General features: G+C 44.2%; 2 protein-coding genes across 4 annotated transcripts in view; one reads left to right on the top strand and one right to left on the bottom strand.

The window, feature by feature from the left end:
• Window positions 1-8,773, top strand: part of LOC122925099 (zinc finger protein 551-like) — a 69,056-nt gene extending 60,283 nt beyond the window's left edge. For 2 of the 3 annotated variants that reach the window (XM_044276613.1, XM_044276612.1), the window contains exons 3-5: window positions 2,096-2,269; window positions 3,142-4,207; window positions 6,643-8,773. In XM_044276613.1, the coding sequence (XP_044132548.1) occupies window positions 2,096-2,269; window positions 3,142-4,207; window positions 6,643-7,640 (2,238 nt within the window). In that variant the 3' untranslated portion in view covers window positions 7,641-8,773. Of the gene's footprint in view, window positions 1-1,818; window positions 1,969-2,095; window positions 2,270-3,141; window positions 4,208-6,642 lie in introns of all 3 variants that reach the window. The other variant, XM_044276610.1, reaches the window with a different exon arrangement.
• Window positions 1-25,160, bottom strand: part of LOC122925110 (gastrula zinc finger protein XlCGF26.1-like) — a 213,175-nt gene that overhangs the window by 99,549 nt on the left and 88,466 nt on the right. The gene's annotated exons all lie outside the window — the stretch shown is intronic.

Below are 25,160 nucleotides of genomic sequence, written 5' to 3'. Positions count from 1 at the left end.
TCAATAATCCTTCAGCTGATCTTTTCTTTATTTATTAAACCTGCAATCATTCGATCGATTCTTCTGTTTACAGCAATTTTGCAGGCATACTGCCGGACCCAGAGGCAGTCCTGAAATGGCAGGTACTGACGGCGGGCCTGGGGGCCAATGTTAGGCACCTGGTTTCCATGGTGAGGCCTCGTGATTACATTGTGGTGTTCCAAGGGCTGCACACATGGAGGCCCCTCTCTTTGGAAACCACCACTTAGATGCCACAGTCACTACTGACCATATCATTTAGAGCAGGGCATGCTCAACCTGCGGCCCTCCAGCTGTTGCAAAACTACAACTCCCAGCTTGCCCGAACAGCCTACAGCAGGGCATTGTGGGAGTTGTAGTTTTACAACAGCTGGAGGGCCGCAGGTTGAGCACACCTTATTTAGAGGGTTAAAGGGGTTGTCTCAGCCTCCCTCCATTAATTTTCTATGGAGCTGCCGAAAATAGCCGTCAGGCCCATAGAAGTGAATGGGAGCGGTGGCCAGTGATGTGCGGTGCGCTCCCATTCACTTCTATGGGGAGCGCGCTTGGTGTTGGCCAGACCGGAGTCCTCCAGTCACCACTTTGTGGGGCTCCGTTCCTGATATAGGTGCCGGTCCCAGTAGTATAAGACAACGAGGGCATATCCTATCAATATGCACCCATCGTCTGTGATGAGACAACCCCTTTACGTAAGCTCTGATCCCGGCAGTTGCAGCAAGGGCCTGGCTTGTGTCCAACAACTGAGCGGGTACATTAGCGGAGCCCGTGAAATCGTCGTTAAGCATATATCCAGCTTGATGTGAGAACTAGCACCCAATGGATATATCAGTTATTTATCATTAAAGGGGTTTCTTCTATATTGACCTGTACACAGGATAGGTCATCAATATGTAATCAGTGGGGGTCCGACTCCAATCAGCTCTTTGAAGAGGCTGCGGCGCTCCAGTGAGCACTTCGGTCTCCTCGCAGCACACCTTGTATAGTGGTCGCTCTTGGTATTGCAGCTCAGTCCCATCCAAGAGAACCGCCGATTAACATAACAAAAGCTGCAGCGCTCCCCGGAGCATGGGTGCTGAGAGTTGGACCCAAGGATAGGTCATCAATATAGAAGACCTGGAAAAACCCTCTAAAGAGTTTTCCTACTAACAACACAACTACTATCCACATGATGGACGAGTGTCTGATTGCTGGCGGTTCGACCACTGGGATGCTCACTACGTCCCAGAGTCTCCTGTGAGAACTGAGCGGTGGTCTCGTATGTCCATCACCACACCGTTCTCATGGGGGACTCTAGGTACTCTGTCTTGATGATCCCAGCAGTTGGACTCCAGCAATCAGACACTTTCCCCTTTCCTGTGCATAGAGGATTCGTATAAGTGAGAAAACCTCTTTAAGAAGGGGAGACACACTTGGACACTGCTTTGGCCTCACCCTATATACAGTATAAGGCAACAATTCAACATCTATATTCTATGGCTCCAATTACTTCTCATCAGAGGTATACATAGGAGGATCTCCTGACATATACCTCCATTAGAAGACTATGATGTGTCCCACTGTATAGGCATCCAGAGAGATATGTCCTCAATAGGCTCCCATTGTAAAAAACAAAACAAAAAACACAGTATATACGTTTTTTTTTACTGTATCCCTCTACATTGTAGACTACACTGTCCTACGCAGAAGGTGAAAGTCTATGGACACAGAGGTCTACATGAACTTAGCCAAATATCTCCTCACATGTTTTTTTACATGGGATTCTGTGTGGTTTTCACATTGTTTTATCTTGTTTTTATTCAGGTTCCTTCAATATATGATCATCTCCTTTGATATCTTCTGTATAACAGAATTTTCCTGATTCACCCATCAAAGATGGGTAGGGACAAAGGCAAGATGGCCGAGGGGATAATAAATCTCACCCTAGAGATACTCTTCCAACTTACTAGAGAGGTGAGAGATTCTGATGATGTCACATTACTTCATTCTTATCTATGGTAATAACAGACGGACATGGCTGTAGAGGTGATGGACTCTGGAAATGTCAGTAGTGATAATTACTGTGTCTCCCCATATTCAGGATTACACAGTGGTGAAGAAGAGCGAGCGCTGTCAGGGCCCTGTATCTGAAGGATGGGGAAGAACCCTGAGCCCAATCACGGCGCCTCCACCTCACTCCCTAAAACATAATGAAATCAATGCACAGAAGATCCTAGAACTCATCCACAAGATGATGGAGCTGCTGACTGGAGAGGTGACACTGCTGGGAATGCTGGGACATTACACAGTAACAGCACTGGAGGGGTCTGGGTGATGACTGTATCATTGTGTTGTCAGGTTCCTATAAGGTGTCAGGATGTCACTGTCTATTTCTCCATGGAGGAGTGGGAGTATGTAGAAGGACACAAGGATCTGTACAACGACTCCATAATGGAGAACCACCAGCCCCTCACATCACCAGATAATTGAAACTACTAAATACACCCGTACTTTAATGATCTATATGTGAAGAATGAATTTAGTAGAAGACTGTGACGTCCTTGTGTTCAGTCTTGCTTTCTCCCATAGTATTATATATTTTCTATTCAAAGCTGATCATATACATTAGATGTCTGGATCTCATCACAATGTTCTGGCTATGGTGAGAATAAGGGTCCTTCCACTAACAAGCACCAATCAAATATTCTGCATGCTGATCTCTTCTCATTTAGTGAGATTTAGGGTAGGACTACACTACAAGAAAGTTACGCAATATTTGATCTAATGATTGATGATCAAGAGCATGATTATACAGGACAGTGATGGGCCAAATGAATTTTTATATGAATGTTTATTATCGATCATCATTACCCCATGTAAATTGCCAGCAAGTTGGATTAATTCCCAGACAACCAACATTGGAAGCTGATCTTCCTCCACTGAAACAACCTGCATCACACATGTGGATGAGGTTCTCGTCACTAAACCATCATCTAATATCTATGTCCAGCTTCTTTGGCTCAGATAACTACTTTCTTCACATCATTTTTGGTCATCCTGATAATTAATTTTTTTATTCTGTTGCTTAAGAAATTTCCATGCAACTTCTCCAACTGTCTGGTGACTTTAACAATATTTGCTTCACAGGTTTTGATTGAAGATAAAGATCTGAACAACACTAATGCTACAGAGACATATCTTCTGAGGGGTGATGACCCGTGTAAGGAAGACATTCCTACAGAGACATATGTGAGGGGTGATGACCAGTGTAAGGAGGACATTTTTACAGAGACATATATGACAGGTGATGACCAGTGTAATGAGGACATTCTTACAGAGACATATGTGAGAGGTCATAATCAGTGTGAGGAGGACATTCTTACAGAGACATATCTAAGGAGTGATGACCCGTGTAAGGATGACATTTCTACAGAGACATTTGTGAGAGGTGATAACCAGTGTAAGGAGGACATTCTTACAGAGACGTATGTGAGAGGTGATGACCAGTGTAAGGAAGAAATTACTACAGAGACATATGTGATGGACGATGACCAGTGTAAGGAGGACATTCTTACAGAGACATATCTAAGGAGTGATGACCCATGTAAGAAGGACATTCTTACAGAGACATATGTCAGTGGTGATGACCAGTGTAAGGAGGACATTCTTACAGAAACGTATGCGAGGAGTGATGACCAGTGTAAGGAGGACATTCTTACAGAAACATATGCGAGGAGGGATGACCAGTTTAAGGAGGACATTCTTACAGAAACATATGCGAGGAGTGATGACCAGTGTAAGGAGGACATTCTTACAGAAACATATGCGAGGAGTGATGACCAGTCTAAGGAGGACATTTCAACAGCGACATATGTGAGGAGTGATGACCAGTCTAAGGAGGACATTTCTACAGCGACATATGCGAGGGGTGATGACCAGTCTAAGGAGGACATTTCTACAGCGACATGTGCGAGGGGTGATGACCAGTCTAAGGAGGACATTTCTACAGCGACATGTGCGAGGGGTGATGACCAGTCTAAGGAGGACATTTCTACAGCGACATGTGCGAGGAGTGATGACCAGTCTAAGGAGGACATTTCTACAGCGACATGTGCAAGGGGTGATGACCAGTCTAAGGAGGACATTTCTACAGCGACATGTGCGAGGGGTGATGACCAGTCTAAGGAGGACACTGCTACAAATAACTGCCCAGGTAAGTTGGTACTGATGAGGAGTTTAACTTTTCTGTATGTTAAAATAGTGCATATTTTACTTATAGTTTTTACAATGGTACCGTCAATCAGTCTCTTCAAACAGCTGATTGGAGGGGGTGTCCAGAGTTGGACCCCTGCCGATGATTTGATAGATCTTTATTTCATCTTTGTAACAATGGACGCGTTTCGGCCCGTCCAGCCTTCGTCAGCTGGATACATGAATTGAAGATTTAGCGCACGCTGGGATTTCTTTGCTACATTGGGGATTTCTTCCTTCTCATGTGGGCGTCCCACGAGGTTGAAAGTGCTGACCACTCCTGACTACGGATTTAATAAGGATAGAGCATCAATATGCTAGCAATGCACAACTCCCTTTTAATCTCCTTAGCTCTCTCTGCTCTATAACATGCTGGCTGCAGATGCCACATCCCCTTAAGAGCTCCTTCACTAGAAAGAATAGAAATCTCCATGTTTAATCAGAGCCCCTAGAAAGAGACTCCTAAATCAAGATGGAAACCGAGGAGTGGTCTGAAATAATCAAAGAAAAAAAAAATTGGGGGGTTGGTCAACACATCCCAGTGGGCAGATGCACGTCGCCATGGCTGGAAGCATAAAAGCAAAAAACAAACCCAATGCAACAGCAAGATGCATACACAAATAATAAAGTAAATACAATAGTGCCATACAAATGTAAAATTCTATGTTATAAATGTGAGATTCTTGGCAAATACATTTTGTACAAAATAATTTGTGCCTGTCTGCTAACGGCAAGGCAGTCTCTTTAGGACGGGAACCGAACACTAAATACTACCTCCGCTGGTGCCATACTGGCCTCCATTAAATTCAGGGAATGCAGATTCCACATGCATTTTGTATGGCACCAGCGGAAGTAGTATTAAGTGTTGGGTTCCTGTCCTAAAAAGATCGCCTTGCTGGGGCAGACGGGCACAAATCATTTTGTACAAAATGTATTTGCTAAGAATCTCACACTTATAATGCAGCAATAGCAATTTAGATTTTCTGTAGTGAATATGGCACGATAGTATTTACTTCTGAAATAATCGCTATGGATCTGTGTGTTTTTTTTATACTGTAGATCAGAAGATAGTCCATATAGGACCACACTAATGTGCGCAAGAACTCTCTATCGTCAGGCTGTCTAAGTCTCCATCCATCCAGTAGATTTGTTGCTTGTAGGAACGGGGGAAGAACTCTATCAGGAGTGCATTTTGTACACAGTCCACTGCTTCCCCAGTGTTCAAAGCAAATGTGCACCTATCTATCTCCCTCCTAGTCATGAATGATGTTTTAAGGACTAGTATAATCACACATGCTTCATTTCCCACTGCTGATGCCCAATAGACCTGGCTCCGTCAGAATTCTTGTAGGCAGAGATAAATTCTTCACTGGATAAGTGGGTTTCCTTCAGGAACATTAGCGCAAAGTAGTTTAAAGAGGTTGTCCAACCATATATATTGATGACCTATCATTAGGATAGGTCATCATTATCTGATCGGCAGGGGTCCACCACCCGACACCTCAATTGACCAGCTGCGACGCTCCATGCAAGTACAGTTCCCTGTTCATTACATTGCACATTGTCTCGGAAGGGCAGTGTAATCCGAATACGTGAATGGAGCGAGTACTTGTAATACACTACGCTGCCGCTACAGACGAAGTAACACGTAGTGTAATAACGAGGAAGCGGCGCTCGCATGGACCGCCGCCTCCTCTTCAAACAGCTGATCAGATATTAATGACCTATCCTGACGATAGGTCGTCAATATATATGGCCGGACAGCCCCTTAAAGGTGTCTCAAGATCTAACCCTTTAATATTCCAATAGATAATTTGCATTTTTTTCTAGAATTTGGAAGATAGTAAGCAAGGCCAGTAAAAGGTGGTCCAGCAGTGTTCCTCAATAGAATTTATATAGGAAAGAGAAGGGAAAGTGCAAACTGGGTCTTCCACGTCTCTCAGCTTGATGTCTATTTAAACAGTTGAAACGTTTGAAGTATGGAATAATAAACCGTATGCTTCCCGTCAGTTTTGATAGCCTGCCCAGGACAACTCCGCCCGCCTCCTCTTTTTTTCCGTCTCCTAATACATTTTGTAATGAGAATGTTATGTCCACTGATGACACTATTGCCTTCAGTGTTGTATTCTCTTTATTCAAAATTATAAATTTACTAAAATAGAAATGTCTAGTGACAGGCACAGCGCACCTTGACCCTATGAAGACTGGCTTCAACACAGAAGCGGTAAACTGCAAGAGAACAGTCTAGTGGTCTAACATCATAATCTACTGGTGCTTGCCACCACTATTTCAGTTAATTAAATTGTTATGCTATTTGTATGGAATTTTATACAGAAATGTTGTCATTTTATGTTTATAGCATAAAAAAAATAATAAGTTCTGTTTTATTCTTGGCAGATGAGTGTACCAGGAGCTCGGAGGGACATCTGATATATTCACATTTTAATGCGGATAATTGTTTGGTCAGACAAGACATATACGAACAGCATGTCATTATCCTAGATGTACCCTCAGTCCTTCTTAGCAAAGATCTGTCATCTGATCTTTTTAAACATCAAAAAACACAAGCAAGCCAAAAAGAAGTAGTAACACAAGCAAAGAAGAAGTCCTATTCATGTTCAGATTGTGGGAAATATTTTACTAAGAAATCAAAACTTACTGACCATCAAAATATACACACAGGGGAGAAGCCCCATTTATGTTCAGAATGTGGGAAGTGTTTTGCTTCAAAATCAAATCTCGTCACACATGAGAGACGTCACACCGGGGAGAAGCCATTTTCATGTTCAGTATGTGGGAGATGTTTTACCAAGAAATCAGATTGTGTTGTACATCATAGAATTCACTCAGGAGAGAAGCCATATTCATGTCCAGAATGTGGCAAATGTTTCATCAGGAAATCTGATCTTATTAGACATCAGATAATTCACACAGGGGAAAAACCATTTTCTTGTTTAAATTGTGGCAAATGTTTTACTCATAAAGCCAATCTCGTCGCACATCAAAGAACTCACACTGGGGAGAAGCCATTTTCATGTTCAGAATGTGAAAGATGTTTTTCCAAGAAATCAGATTTTGTTAGACATCAAAAAAGTCACACAGAGGAGAATCCATTTTCATGTTCAGAATGTGACAAATGTTTTTTGAAGGAATCAGATTTTCTTAGACATCAAAGAACACACACAGGGGAGAAGCCATTTTTATGTTCAGAATGTGGTAAATGTTTTATAAAGAAATCAGGTCTTGCTAGACATCAGAGAATTCACACAGAAGAGAAGCCATTTTCATGTTCAGAATGTGAGAAATGTTTCTTAAGAAAAGCATGTCTCATTGAACATGAAAAAATTCACACAAGACAGCAACCTCAGATTATGTCCAAGAAGATCGTAAGTTAGTGGAGTCACCTGTCTCTACGTTATGCTGCTGTTAGTATGGAGTTGATGACAGGTTCCCTTTAACCACCTTCTGGCCCAGCCAAAGAGGGAGTTACAGAGATCCCAAAGTGCCTGACTATTTTCTCCTTGCCCATTAATGTGAAGAAAATGACATTGTGTAGTACCAGGGCTGTCTACAACAGCTCTTCCTCTACCAGCCTAACCATACCTGACACTCCTGAAATGCATGGCAGCTGCATGCTGAGGATTCAAAGCAACAGAGATAGACCTGCAGCCAGCTAGTTTCTTCCCATGGCGTTAGAGATCTGACCATACCCTTCACACAGGTTATCTGTGAATCTTAGGCTGGTTCACCCATGACTAGAAGTTTAGGTAAGGAGAGAACAAAATTGTCTTCACCAGATGATCAGGACTTAGAGCCTTTGAGAAATGCTGTTTTTAAGTACAAACTTAGTGGCTCAAATACAGCTTATAATCATAAAAATAATTGTAAAACATTTTAAGAGTAACTACACTTCCAGCAGAGGAACAGCTTGCCAGAGATCTCTGGATCCAGCATAACCAGATAGTGCTACATGTCCGCCAGACCCCATAGACTATAATGGGAACCAGCAGGAATCCAGATGCCCCCTGGTATAAATGCCAGATTCGACCCGCCAAAACAGTTTTTGTCTGGCCATATCCCGGCATTTATGCCTTATAGTCAGTGGGCTTCGGTGGTGAAAGGCTGCTTTAGTGCAAGCGTGAAAGTACAGATAAACTTTAGTCCTAGCGTGGAGGTGCATATCACTTTGAGGGTATATTCTGATTACCCACACGTTAGTCATGTGGAAATCTCAAGTCAACCAAGTTATCCCAACTCAAGCAGTTATAATCAAACATAGGCACTCCCTGTTACATACTTTTCTTCATAGCAGCACTTAGCTCATAATCTGAACTAGGTGACAATCGGGGCATTTTTGGGTACGGTGCATGACAGTTGTAGTCTGCACTATTCTTCTTTTTGTATTGTGTGCAACGCTGCCTTTTTGTACTTTTTGCCCATTATTGTTGCATCGTCTACATGTGTATACGATATTTTCCTTGTTGTACTGGTTTGCATGTGTGCTTATTCTTTTTCCTCAGTAAACTAGTTTAAAGAAAAATAATTGTAAAACTAGCCGCACTTGTCAATGTGTCTTATTCAGAGAAAAATGGCTTGAAGCCCACATTATTATCAACACACATGAGCAATAGTATATGCTAGCGAAATCACCTAGACCAGTGATGGCGAACCTTTTAGAGACCGAGTGCCCAAACTGTAACCCAAAACCCACTTAGTTATCGTGAAGTGCCAACACGGCGATTTAACCTGAATCCTACAGTCCAGTGTAGTATATCTTCCATGTACTTTATCATTTAGCTATAATATCCTGCCTACATTCAGTGCGCTGCCTGCGCTGTTCATAGTGCTGATGAATGGCAGGAAAAGGCATATTGGTACACCACACCATAGACTATTCGCCATCACTGACCTAGACTATAACCAAATATGTCTGCTGCTTCTGCGCAATGTTAGGAGCTAGAAAGGCACTACATAATGCATATTTTACTTATCTCTTACGGCGGAGTCGCATCAGCATTCTGTCATAGTGTTCCGTTATAACAGCATGCAAAATGGAAGCCTTTAAGAGGCATTTCATTTTGCTCCATCCTAATGCATTTCTGTGGGCACAAAGAGCGGTTCAGTTTAGTTCCGTTAGGCGTGACGGAAAAAACAGTCCTGTCGACAGGACTACTAATATGGCATGACTTTCCTGCCTGTGGTGAAGCTGTCGGCGGCACCTCTGTGGCAGAAGACTAGGAGAGAGAGGAGCCATTCTGTTCCCTCTCCTCTTCACGATACTAAATCAGATTACAGACAGGAAGATACTACTGCGCCCGCACTACAGTGGAAGCAGCTGAGCAGGCCTGTGAGACTGCCCACCAGTCCTCCCACCTGCATGCCTGCCCGTCTTTCTGGTGTGCCCATCCATCCTCCCGTCCACCTGCCTGCCTGATGTCTACACCCCTGTGAGCATCGCAGCCCGAGATAAGGCTCTGCATGCTGTCAATTATGCAGGAGATCTACTACTGATATACAGTCAGGTCCATAAATATTGGGACATCGACACAATTCTAACATTTTTGGCTCTATACACCACCACAATGGATTTGAAATAAAACAGACAAGATGCGCTTTACCTGCAGACTGTCAGCTTTAATTTGAGGGTATTCACATCCAAATCAGGTGAACGGTGCAGGAATTACAGCAGTTTGCATCTGTGCCTCCCACTTGTTAAGGGACCAAAAGTAATGGGACAGAATAATAATCATAAATCAAACTTTCACTTTTTAATTCTTTTTTGCAAATCCTTTGCAGTCAATTACAGCCTGAAGTCTGGAACGCATAGACATCACCAGACGCTGGGTCTCATCCCTGGTGATGCTCTGCCAGGCCTCTACTGCAACTGTCTTCAGTTCCTGCTTGTTCTTGGGGCATTTTCCCTTCAGTTTTGTCTTCAGCAAGTGAAATGCAGCTCAATCGGATTCAGGTCAGGTGATTGACTTGGCCATTGCAGAACATTCCACTTCTTCCCCTTAAAAAATCTCTTTGGTTGCTTTTGCAGTATGCTTTGGGTCATTGTCCATCTGCACTGTGAAGCGCCGTCCAATGAGTTCTGAAGCATTTGGCTGAATATGAGCAGATAATATTGCCCGAAACACTTCAGAATTCATCCTGCTGCTTTTGTCAGCAGTCACATCATCAAGAAATACAAGAGAACCAGTTCCATTGGCAGCCATACATGCCCACGCCATGACACTACCACCACCATGCTTCACTGATGAGGTGATATGCTTAGGATCATGAGCAGTTCCTTTTCTTCTCCATACTTCTCTTCCCATCACCCTGGTACAAGTTGATCTTGGTCTAATCTGTCCATAGGATGTTGTTCCAGAACTGTGAAGGCTTTTTTTAGATGTTGAATTAATAAAAAAGAGACCCCCCCTGCGCTCCTATTGTATAGATCTGTGTAAATCTACCTGTATGGGGAGATCCTGCTGCTTAATGTCTAATGAGGAGCTATTGTTCTCCTTAGGTAAGTGTATACCAAGTGGATATATCACCCGTGGGAGATATGGGACATAAGCGCTGGGGTACACAGTCAGAAACAGCTAGTCCTTTAGGTGAGTGCTATGGTTAAATGCCAGCCTAAATAAGTGTGTAATTAGCTGCAGAAATAAATTATACCAATATGAATTGGTTATGAGGATTAAAACATATGGTCAATAGGTGAGGGTAACAAGAGGCAGATGGGTTAGAATATATAAATATTGGTACTGAAAGTAGAACGGTAAGTGAAGGGTTAATACTGATATTCCTAATGTCGTTGGTACCTTATCCTTTCCTCCAAAATGTTCTCTAGGTTAGTGTTCCATTTTGCCGTATTCTGAATTTCTCTTGTTGTTCCTATAGAGATGCTGTTATCCTTTCAGATCGCGGCGTCCTTCTGCTCACCTGCCAGCAGCAGCACGGCCCCGGCCGGAAGCACGCGCGGCGCGAGGGAGCTTGGTCTGTTACCCGGGAGACTGCTTGCGGTGACGTCACAGTTTTTTTTAGATGTCGTTTGGCAAACTCTAATCTGGTCTTCCTGTTTTTGAGGCTCACCAGTGGTTTACATCTTGTGGTGAACCCTCTGTATTCACTCTGGTGAAGTCTTCTCTTGATTGTTGACTTTGACACACATACACCTACCTCCTGGAGAGTGTTCTTGATCTGGCCAACTGTTGTGAAGGGTGTTTTCTTCACCAGGGAAAGAATTCTTCGGTCATCCACCAAAATTGATTTCCGTGGTCTTCCGGGTCTTTTGGTGTTGCTGAGCTCACCGGTCCATTTCTTCTTTTTAAGAATGTTCCAAACAGTTGTTTTGGCCAGGCCTAATGTTTTTGCTATCTCTCTGATGGGTTTGTTGTGTTTTTTCAGCCTGATGATGGCTTCACTGATGGTGACAGCTCTTTGGATCTCATCTTGAGAGTTGACAGCAACAGATTCCAGATTCAAATTGCAGACTGGAAATGAACTCTGGACCTTTTATGTGCTCATTGTAATTGGGATAATGAGGGAATAACACACACCTGGCCATGGAACAGCTGAGAAGCCAATTGTCCCATTACTTTTGGTCCCTTAACAAGTGGGAGGCACATATGCAAACTGTTGTAATTCCTACACCGTTCACCATTTTTCATTTTTGGGCACATTAAAATCCTTATTGGACGACTATTCCCTATATAGGGCTCTTACCTTGTTCTGTGGCTTGGTTTCACAAAAAATCAAGCTTTTAAAATATGCAAATGACTTCACTACCAGCAAGTAGGGCGTCTACTTGCTGGTAGCTGGCCCTGTCTGCAATTCAAATCCCACGCCTGCACCTTACGTGTCTTCATTCGGCGCAGGCGCTCTGAGAGAAGGACGCTTGCTTCCTGAGCACTCCCTCAGTGCGCCTGCGCCAATGACGTCACCTCTAAACCCGAAAGAGAAGATGTCATCGGTGCAGGCGCACTGAGGAAGCGAGCGTCCTTCTCTCAGAGCACCTGCGCCAAATGAAGACATGTAAGGTGCAGGCGCGGGATTTGAATTGCAGACAGGGCCAGCTGGAGGAGGAGAGCGCTCGCTGGCCCTGTCAATCAACAGGAGGAGGGGGCGTTTTTTTGAAAGGAGGATGCGGTGGCTACCAGCAAGTAGACACCCTACTTGCTGGTAGTGAAGTCATTTGCATATTTTAAAAGCTCGATTTTTTGTGAAACCAGGCCACAGAACAAGGTAAGAGCCCTATATAGGGAATAGGGTAATCCAATAAGGATTTTAATGTGCCCAAAAATGAAAAATGAGTTTTGGGGGGTGACAGAAGCCCTTTAACCGCCTCCGGACCGCCTAACGCAGATGTGCGGTCCGGAGGCGGCAGCCCTGCGCTCAACGACGCATATACGCGTCATCTCGCGAGGGCCGGGATTTCCTGTGAACGCGCGCACACAGGCGCGCGCGCTCACAGGAACGGAAGGTAAGCGAGTGGATCTCCAGCCTGCCAGCGGCGATCGCTCGCTGGCAGGCTGGAGATCCGAATTTTTTAACCCCTAACAGGTATATTAGACGCTGTTTTGATAACAGCGTCTAATATACCTGCTACCTGGTCCTCTGGTGGTCCCTTTTGTTAGGATCGACCACCAGAGGACACAGGTAGGTCAGTAAAGTCGCACCCAACACCACACTACACTACACCCCCCCCCCCGTCACTTATTAACCCCTTATAAACCCCTGATCACCCATGATCACCCCATATAAACTCCCTGATCACCCCCCTGTCATTGATCACCCCCCTGTCAGGCTCCATTCAGACGTCCGTATGATTTTTACGGATCCACGGATACATGGATCGGATCCGCAAAACACATGCGGACGTCTGAATGGAGCCTTACAGGGGGGGTGATCAATGACAGGCGGGTGATCACCCATATACACTCCCTGATCACCCCCTGTCATTGATCACCCCCCTGTCATTGATCACCCCCCTGTAAGGCTCCATTCAGACGTCCGTATGATTTTTACGGATCCATGGATACATGGATCGGATCCGCAAAACACATGCGGACGTCTGAATGGAGCCTTACAGGGGGGTGATCAATGACAGGCGGGTGATCACCCATATACACTCCCTGATCACCCGCTGTCATTGATCACCCCCCTGTAAGGCTCCATTCAGACGTCCGCATGATTTTTACGGATCCATGGATACATGGATCGGATCCGCAAAACACATGCGGACGTCTGAATGGAGCCTTACAGGGGGGGTGATCAATGACAGGCGGGTGATCACCCATATACACTCCCTGATCACCCCCTGTCATTGATCACCCCCCTGTCATTGATAACCCCCCTGTAAGGCTCCATTCAGACGTCCGCATGTGTTTTGCGGATCCGATCCATGGATCCGTAAAAATCATACGGACGTCTGAATGGAGCCTTACAGGGGGGGTGATCAGTGACAGGGGGTGATCACCCTGATCACCCCCTGTCATTGATAACCCCCCTGTGAGGCTCCATTCAGACGTCCGCATGTGTTTTGCGGATCCGATCCATGTATCCATGGATCCGTAAAAATCATACGGACGTCTGAATGGAGCCTTACAGGGGGGTGATCAGTGACAGGGGGGTGATCAGGGAGTCTATATGGGTGATCACCCGCCTGTCATTGATAACCCCCCTGTAAGGCTCCATTCAGACGTCCGCATGTGTTTTGCGGATCCGATCCATGTATCCATGGATCCGTAAAAATCATACGGACGTCTGAATGGAGCCTTACAGGGGGGGTGATCAGTGACAGGGGGGTGATCACCCTGATCACCCCCTGTCATTGATAACTCCCCTGTAAGGCTCCATTCAGACGTCCGCATGTGTTTTGCGGATCCGATCCATGTATCCATGGATCCGTAAAAATCATACGGACGTCTGAATGGAGCCTTACAGGGGGGGTGATCAGTGACAGGGGGGTGATCACCCTGATCACCCCCTGTCATTGATAACCCCCCTGTAAGGCTCCATTCAGACGTCCGCATGTGTTTTGCGGATCCAATCCATGGATCCGTAAAAATCATACGGACGTCTGAATGGAGCCTTACAGGGGGGTGATCAATGACAGGGGGGTGATCAGGGAGTCTATATGGGTGATCACCCCCCTGTCATTGATCACCCCCCTGTCATTGATCACCCCCCTGTAAGGCTCCATTCAGACGTCCGCATGTGTTTTATGGATCCGTAAAAATCATACGGACGTCTGAATGGAGCCTTACCAGGGGGGTGATCAAGGACAGGGGGGTGATCCGGGAGTCTATATGGGTGATCACCCCCCTGTCATTGATCACCCCCCCTGTAAGGCTCCATTCAGAAATTTTTTTGGCCCAAGTTAGCGGAAATTTTTTGTTTGTTTTTGTTTTTTCTTACAAAGTATCATATTCCACTAACTTGTGTCAAAAAATAAAATCTCACATGAACTCGCCATACCCCTCACGGAATCCAAATGCGTAAACATTTTTAGACATTTATATTCCAGACTTCTTCTCACGCTTTAGGGCCCCTAAAAAGCCAGGGCAGTATAAATACCCCACATGTGACCCCATTTCGGAAAGAAGACACCCCAAGGTATTCCGTGAGGGGCATATTGAGTCCATGAAAGATTGAAATTTTTGTCCTAAGTTAGCGGAAAGTGAGACTTTGTGAGAAAAAAACAAAAAAAAATCAATATCCGCTAACTTATGCAAAAAAAAAAATATTTCTATGAACTCGCCAGGCCCCTCATTGAATACCTCGGGGTGTCTTCTTTCCAAAGTGGGGTCACATGTGGGGTATTTATACTGCCCTGGCTTTTTAGGGGCCCGAAAGTGTGAGAAGAAGTCTGGGATCCAAATGTCTAAAAATGCCCTCCTAAAAGGAATTTGGGCACCTTTGCGCATCTAGGCTGCAAAAAAGTGTCACACATCTGGTATCGCCGTACTCAGGAGAAGTTGGGCAATGTGTTTTGGGGTGTCATTTTACATATACCCATGCTGGGTGAGAAAAATATCTTGGTCAAATACCAACTTTGTATAAAAAAATGGGAAAAGTTATCTTTTGCCAAGATATTTCTCTCACCCAGCATGGTTATATGTAAAATGACACCACAAAACACATTGCCCAACTTCTCCTGAGTACGGCGATACCAGATGTGTGACACTTTTTTGCAGCCAAGGTGGGCAAAGGGGCACATATTCCAAAGTGCGCCTTTCGGATTTCACCGGTCATTTTTTACACATTTTGATTGCAAAGTTCTTCTCACACATTTGGGCCCCTAAATTGCCAGGGCAGTATAACTACCCCACAAGTGACCCCATTTTGGAAAGAAGACACCCCAAGGTATTCCGTGAGGGGCATGGCGAGTTCCTAGAATTTTTTATTTTTGTCGCAAGTTAGGCTACTTTCACACTAGCGTTCGGGTTTCCGTTCGTGAGCTCCGTTTGAAGGAGCTCACGAGCGGACCCGAACGCAGCCGTCCAGCCCTGATGCAGTCTGAATGGAGGCGGATCCGCTCAGACTGCATCAGTCTGGCGGCGTTCAGCCTCCGCTCCGCTCGCCTCCGCACGGACAGGCGGACAGCTGAACGCTGCTTGCAGCGTTCGGGTGTCCGCCTGGCCGTTCGGAGGCGTGCGGATCCGTGCGGATCCGTCCAGACTTTCAATGTAAGTCAATGGGGACGGATCCGTTTGAAGATGACACAATGTGGCTCAATCTTCAAGCGGATCCGTCCCCCATTGACTTTACATTGAAAGTCTGGACGGATCCGTCCCAGGCTATTTTCACACTTAGCTTTTTTTTGCTAATATAATGCAGACGGATCCGTTCTGAACGGAGCCTCCGTCTGCATTATTATGAGCGGATCCGTTCAGAACGGATCCGCCCGAACGCTAGTGTGAAAGTAGCCTTAGTGGAATATGAGACTTTGTAAGAAAAAAATAAAAATAAAAATCATCATCATTTTCCGCTAACTTGTGACAAAAAATAAAAAGTTCTATGAACTCACTATGCCCATCAGCGAATACCTTAGGGGGTCTACTTTCCAAAATGGGGTCATTTGTGGGGTTTTTCTACTGTCTGGGCATTGTAGAACCTCAGGAAACATGACAGGTGCTCAGAAAGTCAGAGCTGCTTCAAAAAGCAGAAATTCACATTTTTGTACCATAGTTTGTAAACGCTATAACTTTTACCCAAACCATTTTTTTTTTGCCCAAACATTTTTTTTTTATCAAAGACATGTAGAACTATAAATTTAGCGAAAAATTTATATATGGATGTCGTTTTTTTTGCAAAATTTTACAGCTGAAAGTGAAAAATGTCATTTTTTTGCAAAAAAATCGTTACATTTCGATTAATAACAAAAAAAGTAAAAATGTCAGCAGCAATAAAATACCACCAAATGAAAGCTCTATTAGTGAGAAGAAAAGGAGGTAAAATTCATTTGGGTGGTAAGTTGCATGACCGAGCGATAAACGGTGAAAGTAGTGTAGTGCCGAAGTGTAAAAAGTGCTCTGGTCATGAAGGGGGTTTCAGCTAGCGGGGCTGAAGTGGTTAAAGCACATCTTGTTTGTTTCATTTTAAATCTATTGTGGTGGTGTATAGAGCCAAAAATTGTATAATTGTGTCGATGTCCCAATATTTATGGACCTGACTGTATATCGTAGATTTCCTGCACATATACTACTATATATGCACTATATGAAGGATATATACAGTATATATAATATAGATCCTGCATATTGTTCATATAAAGTAGTATATGTGCAAGAGATCTACTGTACATCACGCCCCGAGTCTCAGTGATTTAAAAGATATATATATATATGCTAAATTTCAAGAAGATTGGATAATATTTAGAGGTTGCACACTTTGATCAGTTTTCTAAAAAGTAGGCAAAACATTTTTCAATGTTAATTATTTTCGTTGGGAAAACTTGAAATCACAAAACTTAAAATAATATTAAAACTAGACACTAAGATTAATAGGTCGTATGATAGGCAAAACGTGTGTTATATTAATCAACTTTGAATGATGCAATCCCTTTTGTTAGCTTGGTGATGACTTTTCTGTGATGCTCGACTACCCTCAACAAGAATGGCTTTTGTTGTTCGTCCCTGACCGATTCGTTAAACTGCAGGAGATATTTTATATATATATATATTGTGGGGGTTCTCTCTGGTAGAAAGGACAAGCGGACGCAATATAGAGGCAAAGACCAGTTTGTAACTCAAAAAAACTTCAGTGTTTTATTCACACTTATGGCAACAAAAGAATACGGCAGTCCATTTGCAGTTTTGGTGTTCGTTCACACCTAGACAGTTCATACAGCAACACAGTCACCTGTTATCCTAGGTGTTAGTTCACACCCAATCGGCATTGCTCAGGACACAGCAGACCTCCCAAACTCAGGCCTCCAGCCAAGCACACGGCTCAGATCCCAATCCAGCGATTGCCAGAGCTCCTCTGTCAGAGAGAGAGAGGTAATCACACCCAGCTGACACTGCCAGCTGGGTTTTTTATAGGCCAGTTTAGACCCGGCATGGAACGTGGGGAGTAGTCACCCACCCAGCACTTTGACTACTCCCAGTAAGGGCCATCCCGGATCAGCTATACCGCTATACTAAATAGCTAGGTGTCAAACAGCAACTGCTGCTGACACATGAAAACTGGCTCTTACTCCACCGAGGCCAGAAACCTCGGTGACACATACCTTCTGTCAACAACCTTCCTACATACCTCTCCCCTTTGTTCAACCCTGAGGGGGTGAACCCTTGCCAGACAGTGTACCCAGGACAGGGCATCCGCGTTTCCCTGTAAGCCGCCTGCCCTGTGTTCCACTGAGAACTTGAAGTTCTGTAATGACAAGAACTATCTGGTGACCCGAGCATTCCTCTCTTTGGCCTGGCTCATCCACTTGAGAGGGGAGTGGTCGGTCACCAGACGGAACTTTATCCCCAACAGATAATAGCGGAGAGAATCGAGTGCCCATTTGAGGGCCAGGCACTCTCTCTCCACTATACTGTACCTAGTCTCGGCTGGGGTGAGTTTGTGGCTCAGGAAAACAACGGGATGTTACTCCCCATTGATTTCCTGAGAGAGTACAGCTCCAAGGCCTACTTCAGAGGCATCGGTCTGTACCACAAGCTCCCTCTTGTAAGTTGGGTGTCACCAAAACCGGTGACCCGCACAGGGCCAGAAAAAGTCTCTTCCGCCTGGTCATTCCAGAGGACCATCACAGACTTCCGTTCCTTCAAGGGCCCTGTCAACAGAGCCACTAAAGTGGCAAAATGGGGAACAAACCTCATGTAAAAGCCCACCATTCCCAGGAACGACTTTACTTGCCTAGTGGTGACAGGTTGGGGCCAATTCCGTATCGCCTATATTTTATTCACTTGGGGTTTGATGACTCTGCGCCCAATGACATACCCCATGTATTTAGTCTCCTCTAACTCTATCATGCATTTCTTTGGGATAGCAGTCATCCAGCCTTCCTAAGGGAGTCCACTACAGCCTGCACTTTGGATAGATGACTTTCCCAGTCGGTACTGTGGATGACGATATCGTCCAGGTAAGCCGACGCGTACCGACGATGTTGACGAAGTACAATGTCCATGAGTCATTGGAACGTGGCAGGGGCACCATGCAGACTAAAGGGTAAAACTTTATACTGATACAGCCCCTCCGGGGTGACAAAGGCAGTTTTCTTTTTGGCAGCCTCCGTTAAGGGCACCTGCCAGTAGCCCTTCATGAGGTCCAAAATGGAAAAATATCGGGCTTGTCCTAACCGCTCGATAAGCTCATCTACCAGGGGCATGGGATACGCATCGAACTTGGAGATTTTGTTTAGTTTGCAAAAATCATTACAGAACCGTAACGTCCCGCTTGGGTATTAAGACTATCGGACTGGCCCATTCACTTTTGGACTCCTCAATGACGTCTAGTTGTAGCATTACCTGCACTTTCTCCGTGATGGCTTGTCGCCGAGCCTCATGTACCCGGTATGGTTTTAACCAGACTTTTGCCTGAGGCTCAGTGACAATGTCATGCTGGATTATGGAAGTGCGTCCAGGGAGGTCCGAGAACACAGCCATGTTCCGACTAATGAACTCGCTTGCTTCCTGAGCCTGTTTAGAGGAGAGGCTGTCAGCAATTTTTACTGTGGCAACTGCTTCTCTTGCATCAGATCGAGGGGCCTGAACCTCTTCTCCTAGAAAACCTGGCCGCAGGCTGTCTTCAGTAGAGGACTCCCTATTTTTGCATGGTTTTAGTAAATTCACATGGTACACCTGCTTTGGCTTTCGCCACCCCGGCTGGTGTACCTTGTAATTTACCTCTCCCACTTTCTCGAGTGCCTCGTAGGGCCCCTGCCAACTAGCTAGGAACTTACCCGATCACCCGGCTTAAAGTTGTGGACCCGAGCCTGATGCTACCTGACCAGAGGCAACACTGTCTCCAGCCATCCTTGCATCTGGGTGATGTACTCAATAACACTTTTGTGTGGTGTGGGTTGTTGTTCCCATGCTTCTTTGGCTTTGTCCAGCACACTGCAAGGGTGTCTGCCATATAGCAGTTCGAAGGGCGAGATTCCAGTAGAGGCCCGGGGCACCTGTCGCACTGCAAATATGAGACAGGCCAGAAGAAGGTCCCAGTCCTTCCCATCCTTAGACACCACTCTTTTGAACATGTTTTTTAATGTTTGATTAAATATTTCTACCAGGCCATCCGTTTGCGGATGATACACAGACATCCATAATGTCCAAGGTCATGAGGGAACTTACAGAGTTCCCTCATGACCTTGGACATAAAAGGGGTCGCTTGGTCGGTCAGAACCTTTTTAGGTAGTCCCACTCGGGAAAACATTTCCATTAACTCCTTAGCTATGAGTTTGGCTGATGTATGTCGCAGTGGAACCGCCTCCGGGTACCGTGTGACGTAGTCGAGGACGACCAAGATATGTTGGTGCCCTCTATATAGTAGATCTCCTGCATATAACCACTATATGCAGGATATATACTGTACTATATATGTACTATATGAAGGATATATAGTAAATATCCTGCACATATACTACCACATATGCACTATATGAAGGATATCTACTATATACACAGTATATATAGTAGATATCCTGCATATAGTGCGTATATAGTAGTATATAATATATTACTACAGGGAGTGCAGAATTATTAGGCAAATGAGTATTTTGACCACATCATCCTCTTTATGCATGTTGTCTTACTCCAAGCTGTATAGGCTCGAAAGCCTACTACCAATTAAGCATATTAGGTGATGTGCATCTCTGTAATGAGAAGGGGTGTGGTCTAATGACATCAACACCCTATATCAGGTGTGCATAATTATTAGGCAACTTCCTTTCCTTTGGCAAAATGGGTCAAAAGAAGGACTTGACAGGCTCAGAAAAGTCAAAAATAGTGAGATATCTTGCAGAGGGATGCAGCACTCTTAAAATTGCAAAGCTTCTGAAGCGTGATCATCGAACAATCAAGCGTTTCATTCAAAATAGTCAACAGGGTCACAAGAAGCGTGTGGAAAAACCAAGGCGCAAAATAACTGCCCATGAACTGAGAAAAGTCAAGCGTGCAGCTGCCAAGATGCCACTTGCCACCAGTTTGGCCATATTTCAGAGCTGCAACATCACTGGAGTGCCCAAAAGCACAAGGTGTGCAATACTCAGAGACATGGCAAAGGTAAGAAAGGCTGAAAGACGACCACCACTGAACAAGACACACAAGCTGAAACGTCAAGACTGGGCCAAGAAATATCTCAAGACTGATTTTTCGAAGGTTTTATGGACTGATGAAATGAGAGTGAGTCTTGATGGGCCAGATGGATGGGCCCGTGGCTGGATTGGTAAAGGGCAGAGAGCTCCAGTCCGACTCAGACGTCAGCAAGGTGGAGGTGGAGTACTGGTTTGGGCTGGTATCATCAAAGATGAGCTTGTGGGGCCTTTTCGGGTTGAGGATGGAGTCAAGCTCAACTCCAAGTCCTACTGCCAGTTTCTGGAAGACACCTTCTTCAAGCAGTGGTACAGGAAGAAGTCTGCATCCTTCAAGAAAAAATGATTTTCATGCAGGACAATGCTCCATCACACGCGTCCAAGTACTCCACAGCGTGGCTGGCAAGAAAGGGTATAAAAGAAGAAAATCTAATGACATGGCCTCCTTGTTCCCCTGATCTGAACCCCATTGAGAACCTGTGGTCCATCATCAAATGTGAGATTTACAAGGAGGGAAAACAGTACACCTCTCTGAACAGTGTCTGGGAGGCTGTGGTTGCTGCTGCACGCAATGTTGATGGTGAACAGATCAAAACACTGACAGAATCCATGGATGGCAGGCTTTTGAGTGTCCTTGCAAAGAAAGGTGGCTATATTGGTCACTGATTTGTTTTTGTTTTGTTTTTGAATGTCAGAAATGTATATTTGTGAATGTTGAGATGTTATATTGGTTTCACTGGTAAAAATAAATAATTAAAATGGGTATATATTTGTTTTTTGTTAAGTTGCCTAATAATTATGCACAGTAATAGTCACCTGCACACACAGATATCCCCCTAAAATAGCTAAAACTAAAAACAAACTAAAAACTACTTCCAAAAATATTCAGCTTTTTGGGTTCATTGAGAACATGGTTGTTGTTCAATAATAAAATTAATCCTCAAAAATACAACTTGCCTAATAATTCTGCACTCCCTGTATATATGCAGGAGATCTACTATAACCTATAGAATTTTGGGCCTCATAAGGCCTCATGCACATGCACATGCGATCCGCAAAAAACGGAAGCCGCCCGTGTGCCTTCCGCAATTTGCGGAACGGAACGGGCGGCCCTTTGTAGAACTGCCAATTCTTGTCCGCAAAATGGACAAGAATAGGACATGTTCTATTTTTTTTTGCGGGGCCACGGAACGGAGCAGCGGATGCGGACAGCACACGGAGTGTGAGCCAGAAAACGCTTTTTTAATCTCTGGCGCCTGCGCAGTGCGCCTCTTGTGACTGCACAATCCCGTCTCGGGCTCCCGCAGTCAGCTGGGCATCATTTTCTCACTGCGTGTGCACACGCCGCCAAGAATCAGTGTGCACGCTTGCGCCGGCGAAGTATATTCACAGCGAGAGCGTGATCACTGGCTTGAGTTCTCCTGCAGCCAGTGATCACGCTTGCACGGTAAATATACCTCGCGAGTGCGCACACTGATTCTTGCCGGCGTACGCACGTGCAGTGAAACAATTATGCCGGGCTGCCTGCGGGAGACTGGGGGCTGCTATAAGGTAAATGCTGGCAGTTTTATTTCACTTTTGGAGGTGACAGGTTCCCTTTAATTTGAACCTTTAGAAGAATTTGCTTACCTGAATGTGGGACCATAAGAACAAGCGGGTGATCCAAGACCATATCTGTAGCAGCAGCTACAACTGCGCGATTACAGATTACGATGCTGTAGAAGCAAAGGGATTGATGATTAGCTTGTGTCCCGCTGGCAGGCCGTGCCTGCCTCTGTTTTGCTGTCCCGAGCCGGCGCGGACGTTGCTCTGCTCTCCCTGTGTGAACTGGAACTAGTGCTGTGAACTAGTGATGATGATGTATACTCTATGTACACGCAGTCTTACCCTTAGGGCCTCCATGCGCTTAGCTGGCTAATTCAAGAAGAAGGCATGACACTTTACCATGGGCCGCAAAGGCCTAGAGAATAAGGCACCTACTCCAGAGACTCATTTCCTAGCACTAATCAAATGGAGAATCAAGAAAAAGGGAGGAATGGTAGGGGGATCTCAAGGTTCAAAGGGTTCGGACGAGATATAGAGAATGTGAAGGGAACAAAATTAATAAACGTGAAAAAAAAGTATCTTTAAAATAGAAGGGACATTACCAACCGTAAATTTATAGACTAAAATTTAGGAAAACCCCCAAAATTATATGAACCAAAAAAAGGTGTTATATAGGAAGATCAAACGGATCTGTGAAAAAAAGGACCGCAAAACACTGAAAAAGCCGTATGGTCGTGTGAAAGAGGCCTTACAAAAAGGGCTTACGGAAATCCATATGCAAACGGATATCTTTTTTTTTTTTTTTCGGGATCCATTAGACTTATTCATTGAAATACCGGACCCGTCTTTCCAGTATCATCCGGAATAACGGATCCGGTATTTAATTTTCTCAAAGCTAGAAAGAACTGCGCATGCGCAGATCGGAAAACCGGATCCAGCGATGTGGCAATTTCAGGAACACTTGGTACCGTATCCGGCATTAATACATCTCTATGGAAATTAATGCCGGCAAGTGCGGTACTGTTCCGGGATTTTGTCCGGTCAAATACCGTACAAGGGACGGAACAGAAGACATCCTGATGCGTACTGAACGGATTGTTTTCCATTCAGAATGCATTAGGACAAAACTGATCCGTTTTTTTCCGGTATTGAGAACCTTTACCGGATTTCAATACCGGAAAAGAATAACGCTAGTGGGAAAGTACCCTTAGAGAGACATAAGCTATGTAACCCATTATGATTTCAGCTTCTTGGAATTTACAAGCTTCTACTTCTTGAGATAAGACTTGTCCATCAGAACTCCTGTCCTCAGCCAACCCTTTAAAGCAGGGGTGCACAACCTTTTTTGGTCTGGGGGCCGCATTGTCACATCGCACTTTCATCGCACTATTTCCTTTTATTTGTATTTTGTATTTTTTTTATTTTTTATCATCACTTTATTATTTATTTTAAAATATATTTTTGCCACTTAATATGACAGTGAACAATTTTATTTTGTACTTTTTCTAGTTTTCTTTTACTTGTATTTTATTTATTTATTTAACATCTTTTTGCTAAAATTTTCTTTATATATATATATATATATATATATATATTTATTTATTTTTTGCAGCACTGTATGTCCCCCAAGAGGCCTTTTTTTTTTGTTGCACTTTTTTCCCCCTTTTATTTGTATTTTTTTTTTATTGTGTTTTCAATGTTTATTTTTTTTTTACTTTTAACATATATATATTTGCCACATATCCGTCCCCATTGACTTACATTGTGTGCCAGGATGGATCCGTTTTCTATGACACAATCTGACACAATAGAAAACGGATCCGTCCCCCATTGACTTTCAATGGAGTTCATGACGGATCCGTCCTGGCTATGTTACTGATAATACAAATGGATCTGTTCATGACGGATACATGCGGTTGTATTATTGTAATGGATCCGTTTTTGCAGATCCATGACGTATCCGCCCAAAACGCAAGTGTGAAAGTAGCCTAAGATACCAGCAATTATTAATGTTACTGCACCGGCCTCCTGACCGGGTGTTACCCTATTCCCAACACATACAGCTCTCTACAGACACATTACACATACAGATCTCCCAGGTGTCTCTCTTTATGACCCAAGTCCCTCTTATTGATCTGAGGTATAGATGAGTATTATAACAATATTGATCCAGGATGTGTTTCCGGGTTCCTATCTATATATTAAAGCCCGTCTTTCATACTATTTCATTATTTGATGCAATTTGGATTTTAGATATTTTTATATTCAGTTCATTTTTGTGCTGCTGTGTAAAAAAAAAACAATGATTGAATTATATAAATATGTAGGAAAAGTGGATCTTTCACACAATAATCCATAAGTGTCCCTCTTTCACCGTACAAATAGTTGAGAGGTATGCACATATACAGCTCTGCTATGTACACAAACAGCACAACTGATTGCACACTACACAGCGTTCTGTTGCAGGTATTTCGCTCGCACACACACACACAGCTCTGCTACATTCATCCTGACACATGACATCAGCTCATCCATCACCGCAGAGTCCTGTAGCCATAGAGAGCTGGTCATGTGATTCCTGACTCCTCCTACACATCTGACTGATCACATGACAGTG

Source organism: Bufo gargarizans, chromosome 1 (genome assembly GCF_014858855.1).
Source record: "Bufo gargarizans isolate SCDJY-AF-19 chromosome 1, ASM1485885v1, whole genome shotgun sequence".
Taxonomy (NCBI): domain Eukaryota; kingdom Metazoa; phylum Chordata; class Amphibia; order Anura; family Bufonidae; genus Bufo; species Bufo gargarizans.
The sequence above is the reverse complement of the archived record's forward strand: the minus strand, read 5'-3'. Positions and strand labels throughout refer to the sequence as shown.